The 9,696-nt window shown below is 33.3% G+C and overlaps 1 protein-coding gene across 1 annotated transcript in view; it reads left to right on the top strand.

Annotated features, from left to right (window-relative positions):
• The window catches only part of LOC125024545 (dynein regulatory complex subunit 4-like), a 10,193-nt gene extending 6,088 nt beyond the window's left edge, over positions 1–4,105 (top strand). The window contains exons 6-11 of the mRNA XM_047612348.1: positions 41–301; positions 598–765; positions 1,555–1,641; positions 2,620–2,727; positions 3,106–3,207; positions 3,857–4,105. Of these exons, the coding sequence (XP_047468304.1) occupies positions 41–301; positions 598–765; positions 1,555–1,641; positions 2,620–2,727; positions 3,106–3,207; positions 3,857–4,015 (885 nt within the window). The 3' untranslated portion in view covers positions 4,016–4,105. The remainder of the gene's footprint in view (positions 1–40; positions 302–597; positions 766–1,554; positions 1,642–2,619; positions 2,728–3,105; positions 3,208–3,856) is intronic.
• Positions 4,106–9,696: the final 5,591 nt, after the last annotated feature.

Here is a 9,696-nt window from a genome sequence, read left to right on the forward strand (position 1 = left end):
AAGCAATGTGACATACTGTTTTCCCTTCAACCCCATCCAGGAGAACAGCAAGGCCCTGGACACTCTGAGGCAGGAGTTTGAGGCGGAAGCAGCTGCAATGGAGGCCAAATCAGTGAAACGCATCAAGGCCCTGCAGACTCAGCTGGACCTCAAGCGCAAGACAGAGCTGGTTGCACAGGAGGAGAAGAAGAACAATTTCCTCTCTAGCATAATCTCTAACCATGAAAAGACCTTTGAGGAGATGAAGAAATATTACACTGACATTACAGCTACCAATCTCAAGCTCATCACAGAGCTTAAGGTCTGCTTGGGCACATGTGTGCATACGTTCATGTCTGCATATTTGTGTGTATGGGGGGGTGGGTCTGGTCTATTATAATCAGTGCTAATGATGATACTGTGTTTAATTAGGGAAAGCACTTAATTACCTGAGTTTGCTTCTTTATTGTAATGAAATAGTTTGATTGAAATGAATTACTATTGATTATATATCTCTAATCACAAGTTTACCATTAAAAATTCTGAAACAGTAGAAAAAGCACGAGAAGAAGTAAATATCTGAATGATTTAAAGTAAGCTTCTTTATGACAATTCCAGGGTGAATTAGCAGAGCAAAAGGAGCGTGAACACAAACTAGAGCAAGAGATGGGAGCAGCTATCACCAGTCGAGCACGCTTGGAGGCTGAGGTGGCCAGCCTTCGCAAGAAGTTGACAGACATGCAGAGGTCTGTCCAACGCTCACAGAGGGATAAGGAGAGTTACCTGGTAAGTAGGAGGGATTCTCTTGGGCATGTGTGTGTGTGTGTGTGTGTGTGTGTGTGTGTGTGTGTGTGTGTGTGTGTGTGTGTGTGTGTGTGTGTGTGTGTGTGTGTGTGTGTGTGTGTGTGTGTGTGTGTGTGTGTGTGTGTGTGTGTGTGTGTGTGTGTGTGTGGTTGTGTCTTTGTGCATCTGCGTATGTTTTTGTGTCTTAGCTTATTTAGTATGTGTTTCTGTTTTATCCAACACCCATCCTGTCCAGTGATTCCCAACAAGGGTCCCACAATACCCAAGAGCTCAGCAGATCATCATTTGGGGTTCCAAAAGGAATCATAAAATATCTAAAATATAAATAAAAAAACATAAACCAATGGAGAGTATTGATAACAACATCAGGCTCAAAACCAGTGCCATATTTCTGTATCAGATATGAATTGAACTTGTAATCTGTGTGTTCTAGGCCCCAGCCTCTAGTGGAGCAAAAGCACATTGATCTGTTTTGTAATCTCACCAAGTTAACACTGATCTGATGTGGTTGTTAAGAAGTCTTTTTTTGTGTGTGTGTATATACAAGTGATATTATTTCTTTATTTTTTCTTTAAATAGATAGACAGACTAACAGATTGACTGATAGATAGATATATTAAGGTGTAAACATTGGGAATTACTGGTTTATATTTATGTGTCGCCTGTATTTCTGTTTACAGTTGTATGGAGAAATATGCTTGTAATTAGTTTATTTATATAGCTCTGGATGTATGCTAATATGTACTGATATATGTGTACCTTGCATTTTAGACAAGCCAGGCCCAGGTAAAGGTGCTAACCAGTGAGAAAGAATCCATTCAGTGGGAACTTGAGGTTATGCGACAGAAGGCAGAAACGGTATGTAGAATGAGGAGTGTGTTCTGTCAAGCTCACCTGCTGGTTTTGTTTATGTGAAAAATATGGAATGATTAAAGTGCAGGGTTGTAAGGCTTGTAGCCACATTCTTACAGAAGACCTGAGACTTGTTCACTGTTCCAGCCATACCCTTTGTTTTATGTGGTCTCTTGCTGTTTGTCTTTTAAAAATATCACTTAGAGTTCTAATACCTTGTCTGAAAAGATGACCCCCAAAAAATTGCCTCTTAATTCAATAGAATAGCTAGTAGAATTTCCAAAAGCAGAGAGAAATAAGAGTAAGTAATAAAAAATAGTATTTTATGGTTATGGGTGTAAGGGTAAGGTAATTAAACACATATTTCAGGAGAGTCGACTAAATCAGCCTTTCTTCTATTGCCATAATACTCCCCTAAAAGGTGATTGCAAATTACTAATAGTTGTATTAACTCCTATCAACCACAGTAAATGGTTTTCATGATATGAAATCCATGTAGCTAATTTTGTATGCTTTATTATGTAATAATGGAGATAATATGTAACCATACTATAATGATTCTGTCTAATGGTTAGGTTAAACATAGTAACATCAAACAGTATAAAAGGGTATGCATGTCCAAAGATGTTCTCAGACCAGTTGCCCAATGATGTGTTTATCAAATGTTTTGATACTTTAAACTTTCATCTATAACTCAGTCATCAGTATGTTCACATTAATACACTATAATTAAGGGATAGATGGTATTAATACAAATATATTGAAGGCTTATGTTTTAAGTGAAATTTTAAATTAACAAAACATTTAATAAATGCATTGTCGGGCAATAAGTCTAACGCCTTTTGGATGTGCATACCCTCATATGTAATAATAAGGACATATTACTGATAAAAGCAAGAATACTCATAGAAAGCAGGCTACCATTCCATTTTTTACTATTTTCTGTCTCAAAGGTTAAAAAGTCTTTATCTCTATTCATTGCAGATTGAGCGAGAACGTAAAGAATTGTATGACCACTTTGTTGCTGTAGTGGGAGAGGTACAACAGCGCAGTGAATTAAGAAATATTGTGCTGGAGAAACGACTGAGTCAGGTTTGATGAAAGAGATTGATAATAATAATTTTGATAATGTTGGGGACATCAAACAGTGGATAATTATCTTGCCATTGTTTGTTGAAAGCAAGGTATCAGGTGTTTCTCTGGATCAGAGTATATTCATGTACCCATAAAGAATGATTTATATGAATTGTCATAAGTAGTAAAGAGCAGATGTCAGAATTCATTTTTCTATTTTCCTATTTGCTTTTTTAAGGACTTATAGGCACATATTACACACCATTGTTGTATTCAAGTCTGTGAAAAAATGGCAAAAGTAATTTTCACTTCTCTGGTAGAGTTTTGATTTGTTCATCATCATTTACATAACTGAATTTACTGAACTAGTGTAAAGATAATACTATTTTTCCCCAGGTATCAGAACACTTGGAGAAAAAGGAAGCAGTTCTTTCAGAAGTCATCACAGCAGCCAATTTGGACCCAACTTCCTTTAGTCACATAAGTCATCAGCTGGAGGTGGGTGAGAGAGAGAGAGAGAGAGAGACAGACAGAGACAGACAGACAGACAGACAGATAGACAGACAGACAGACAGACAGACAGACAGACAGACAGACAGAGAGAGACAGACAGACAGACAGACAGAGAGAGAAGTACAAAGCATGTACAATTAAATATCAAATATCACGAGCATAGAATAAATTAAACCAAATCAGATGGGCATGGCATGTATGTACATGCCTTGCCCACTGTGAGTTTACTTTATTAATTGTTTTAACACATAGACAGCTACACGTGTACCAAGTCTCTAATGAGCCAATTATGAGTGCTGCCTATCTCGCCTATTTAACCTTTCCATGATTTTCAAAAATATTTTATATTATCTTGCTGTTTCTAATGTCTATGATAAAAATAACACCATCAGTATTCATAGCATTAGTAAAAATGTTTTTCCCACCAATTCAAGGAAAGGTGAAATCAGTTAAAGTCACAAGATCTACTAATTGACTCCTTTGTGGCTAAGCACTAGTAGAGCCATCTATGCACAGAGACATTTCACAAAAAAGTAAAAAAATGAGCACAGCATTTTCCCAGCCTCATTAAATTAGTATACCATCTCTTGCCTCGCAATTCGAGCATGTGTCCTCATTCCTCTACAATCGACAGAACATTGTAGACGAGAAGAACCAGCTTGTAGGAGGGCTGAAAGAGGAGGTGGCCACGCTCAGGCGGATGTATACTGACCTCATGGATAACTACCATGCTGTAACCAGTGCCAAGACAAAACCCAAGAACACTACCAAGCTTCCTCATATCAATGTTTAGGATAAATAGTTTTTGTTATTGTGCTTTAGTAGTAAGAGTAGTACTATGATTATTATTTTTGTTATGATTATAATTTCTTCCTTTAATTATCATTATCATTATTACTTTTTACATTATAATTATTATTGTTTTCTTATTTATTGATAATAGACATAATAATAATATTATTATTATTATTATTATTATTATTATTATTATTATTATTATGGTTTTATCACTATCATTATCATTACTATTATTATTATTATCATTAGTAGTAGTAGTAGTAGTATTACCATCATTGACACAGTTATAGTCATTAGCATCAGCATCATCAGCATCAGCATCAGCATCAGCATCAGCATTAGCTTTATCATTACCACCACCATTATTATTATTATTATTATTATTATTATTATTATTATTATTGTTATTATTATCATCACTGTTATTATCATTACTATTAGTAGTGGTAGAAGTGGTAGTAATATTGTCATTGTCATTATTGTCATTGTCGTCATCATCATGGTCATCATTATGATCATTATTATCAGCAACATTATTATTGTTATTTTTTATCATTATTATTATTACTCTTATTATTATTATTATCATTATTATCTTCATTACTATTTTAACTTTTTGTAGACAGCTCTTATGTTAAAATGAATATTTTTTTGTGGTATTTGTATTTTGAAAATATGGAGATTCAGAATTGTAGTAAAAAAAAATATTTTAACCAAGAATAATGCTAACACAGATATGTAATAGATATTTTTAAGTATCTTTTCAAATATCTCTATCCTTGAGTAGAGATAATCTGATTTTTTTGTTGTATAAATAGAGAAGAGTAAAACCAGATTTTATACCAAAATATGTGTTTTACAGCCATATAAGATGACATATACAACACTGTGTGGTGTATATTTCCTATAAATATTAGGAATTTTAATGTAGCTATTTTATTCACCCTTCAGTACTTCAGTTAATGCCAGAATGGAATCTGAAAACATAACCCAATGCCGACGGGCATGGCATGTACATACATGTCATGCCCACTGTGAGTTTACTTGTTGAATTTTTTTTACGCATAGATGGCTACACTTGTACTAAGTCACCTGTCTTGCCTGTTTACCCTTTTTCCTTGATTTACAAAAATATTTTACATTATCTTATTTTGCTGTTGATAACATTATAGTAATTATAATGTTTGTAATAAAAATAGCACCATCGATATTCATAGCAATAGTAAAAAATACGTTTTCCTGCCAGTTCAAGGAAAGGTGAAATCAGGTACGGTCACAGGGTCTACTAATTGACTCCATTGTAGTTAAGCACTAGCAGAGCATCTATGTGCAGAGACATTTACAAAAATATAAAAAATGAGCACAGCATTTTCCCCATTTTTATTCATTTTCCCCGGTGGCATTGGGTTAATAAACATATTTTTTCCCAAATTGAACATGAATTCTTCTATCCCAAAAAGGTGTATGAATTCAAGACAAATTTACATTTCTTCCTTTGTAATTTATTTGTACATTAATAGGCATATAACTTTTCTCAAAAGCTTTTCCCATCCTGAAGTTCATCCATGGATAAAAAAAAAAGTTCACTTCTGGTATTGTTTTTTTTTTTTTTTTTTTTAACACAATCTGACATAAGAATTGTAAAGTACAACTAGTAGAAATGTTATAAATCTGTCTATATTTTTTGCAGTAAATTTTGGTAAGTATGCAAAATTGTTGAAATTTAATACAGCCACTGTGACAAGACACACTATAACCATGGTACTTCAAGTCCAACCAAATTCTTTACTGCCTATAATATTTGATAAGGGTTCTTCTCTGATTTTGAAATGACACTTTTAGTATTTTTCCAATCATGGTGGCTGTTTCATGCAAATTTTCTACTTGTATTATTGTCTTTGTCCTAATAATCATCGTAAACCCCAACAGTCTGTTGTTGATCAGTCGAGTGAATTTTTACTTTTCTTCAAGCTTCCCCCCCCTCCCCCCCATACCTCTTAATACCCCTTCATCTCTCCTAGTTATACAAGCACCTCACGGCATCTCTTTTGGCAAGTGAATGACTATAGTAAGTATAAATTAAGAATTCTCCAAATGCATTCATGTACACCCCCCTTACCCCAACTACACCTGCTTTTAACCGTTTCAGGATTTTTTTTCTACTGTTCTTAATATTAATACTATTATTATTATTGACATTTATACATGTATTATTGATTATTTTAATGTTATCAAAATATTGATAGTAATAAAAGACAAAATGAGAACAATGAAAATAAAGTTAAGGGGTAAACATTGTGGAATTGTGACCTTTTGGGGTTAACTGTTCTAGAATATCAAATAATATTGTATAACTGTCTTTAGCTCATTCTTGTGTTTTTGGTTTTTTTTGGTTTTTTTACTCATTAATAATGGGTATAAATTTTTACAAGGCCTATTGAGATTGGGCATACATAAGCACACACAACTCTGTATCAAGGTAGTTGTCTAGCTTGCAGTCAGGTATTTGAAATATCACCCCAACAATCATGATATGGATTTGTCACATGATTAGTTTTTGCTTGGCATCTGGGATTTTTTGCAATTAGAGGGTGGCACTTGTTGTTAATGGGTTAACAAGTTTACATATTGCACTTAACCCCTAACGTAAAATATGTAAATAATTTATAGGGTAACTACATAGAAACACATAATAAAATACATTCAATTTATTTTTTTCAATCAAAACTTCTGAGGAACAACTAACAACAAGCCAGAAAAATCATTCTCATCGACAAATCTCTCCTGAATTATCAAACACAAAACCATAGAAGTCTGGGTGTGTACTGAAGACACACAACTCTGTTCTCACACCCCACCTCATGGAACATACACAAATATTGTCCCAAGGAATGCATTATGGTATTGTCAGTCATGGGATAGAATACTGACCCCATACTCAAAAAGCACATGATGTAAAAATAGAAAACAGGAACACAGCTGTAGAAAAGAACCGAAAATCATCATATTGATAATAATGATGATGATAATAGTAAAAGTAATAATAATAGTAATAATGATAAAAATAATAATAATTATTATAGATAAAATAATAACAATAATAATAATTATAGTAACAATAATGATAATAATAATAATTATAATAATACCAGTAATATTATTAATAATAAGAAAAACAACAAACATATGATAACAGTAATATTGATAACAATAGCACTGATAAAGATAATAATATTAATAGTAATATTATTATAACATAATAATAACAGTAATATTATTATTAATAGCAATAATAACAATATTAACAGTAATATTGATAACAATAACAATGATGATAATTGTAATAATCATATTAATACTGATAATTAATATAACTAATAATAATATTGATAATAATAATAACAAATAACAATAACAACTGTAACAATAAACTATTTTTACTGTCATAGTTATCATCTTTATTATCATTATCATCATCATTACTAGTAGTGGTAGTAGTAGTAGTACTAATAATACTACTATTACTTTAAATATTACTATTTGCATTACTACTATCATTGCAATCATCATCATCACAATTACTATTTCTAAAAATCCAACCCTTGTGATTAACAGCCCTCCGGTCTCATAGCCGGAGTGACCTAGGTTCGAGGCCAGGTCAGGGAGGATTGTTATACACCTATATCAATGCGGTATTGCATTATTCCATCTTTCATATATATACCTCAGTATCTGACTTCGGTTTCGAATTTCTAAATCAATTTCCACCGAGTGCCCACGGGGAGTGTGTGTAAAACCTCGCTATCATTACTCATGTATGAGTAGATAGGTAATGTCTATGGAAGCTAGTTAGCTCCTAGTTGCACACTCCTTTTAGTGGGTCGTGTGGTATGGTTGGTTTAGTACTGGCCCTCCGGTCTCATAGCCGGAGTGACCTAGGTTCGAGGCCAGGTCAGGGAGGATTGTTATACACCTATATCAATGCGGTATTGCATTATTCCATCTTTCAGCATCAAAAGCTGCACTAAAATCCAAAGAGACAAGCCTTGACTCATGACCTTTATCATGTACCAACATAAGCAATGTATCCCTGCAGCCTAGTCCCTTTCTGAAACTTAAATTGAGTCTCTGGAAGAAATGGTCTCAAATATGTAGGTCATTTGACCTGCAAATGTTCAAAAACATATGCATATATGTATATATATATATGTACATATATGTGTGTGTGTGTATATATATATATATATATATATATATATATGTGTGTGTGTGTGTGTGTGTGTGTGTGTGTGTGTGTGTGTGTGTGTGTGTGTGTGTGTGTGTGTGTGTGTGTGTGTGTGCATACATACATATATGTATACATATATATATATATAAAATATATCTATATATACATATGTATTTAAATGCATATTTATAAATATATAATGTATATATTATACATATATGTGTATTTATACATATATACACATTTCATACATTATATATATATATAATGTATGAATATATATATATATATATATATATATATATATATATATATTGATATATATATTTATACATTATATATATGTATATATATATATATATATATATATATATATATATATATATATATATATATATATATATATACATACAGTGGGCGCAGAAAATGCTGGGACCCGGCGGATAGTAAAAATAAAAAAACAATGAAAAAACAGGTTAAATTTAAGTAACATTCACTCCTTTACCTCGTCATCTCCCCACAACCCGCATCCGTTATGTCATGTCCTCACACAGGCTCCTGAAGTGATCTAAGGTCATTTGCTGCAGCAAACACGTGTGATGGTCTACAGCTGTGCATTCCTCGCCTTCTCTTTCAGGTCCTTCCAGGCACTCTCAAATCCGGACTGTTCCATGGCCAACTCATGATGGAGATTTTCTTGTCATTGAAAAATTCTTTAATCTTTTGAGAGGCGTGCCAGAGGGCGCCATAGTGTATAATAAACACGGTGGTATTGTAGTGTATAAATAGAAACGCTTACTGCCACCACCCATTTAATACGGACGGGAACGAGCAATACTTTGGGAGCAGTCAATATGTAAAAAGTATTATGGAAAAGGGTGAAAAATTACAGGGGGGTTGTAGTGTAAAATGTGTAAAACCAGCAAAACAAAAGAATGGTCAGACGTAATCTAGGCAGGCAGGACGAGCACGGGGATATTTCAAAATCTTAAGGATTATTATTCCTTTCCAGGTCATCTGCAAACCTCTTTAATGCCTATTCCCTTCCAGGTCATCTGCAAACCTCTTTAATGTCTATTCCTTATAAAAAAAAAAAAAAAAAAAAAAAATCACAGAACACCTAAATTCTTTTGTTATAAATAGAAGAATTAAAATTTTAATTTCATAAAACAATAAGACTAAAATCTCATTAAATAGAGAGTTACCAAAAGGAAAGGAGAACGGAAAACTAGTTACTTTAAAACTGTTGAAAGAACATTACACGGAACACGTAAAAAATTAACTTCGCTTGATCACGGACTTCAAATGGAAGCCACTCTATAAAACAGGTAAATCAAAGAGGAGAGCACCAGCCTATTGCTCACTTGCTTGAATACATATACATCAAGAGAAATAGAGGACAGTCCAGTCTAGGGTGCCAGCCTCAGCTTGCAGCAGCTAGTACTCTA

This window comes from Penaeus chinensis, chromosome 43 (genome assembly GCF_019202785.1).
Source record: "Penaeus chinensis breed Huanghai No. 1 chromosome 43, ASM1920278v2, whole genome shotgun sequence".
Classification (NCBI taxonomy): Eukaryota; Metazoa; Arthropoda; class Malacostraca; order Decapoda; family Penaeidae; genus Penaeus; species Penaeus chinensis.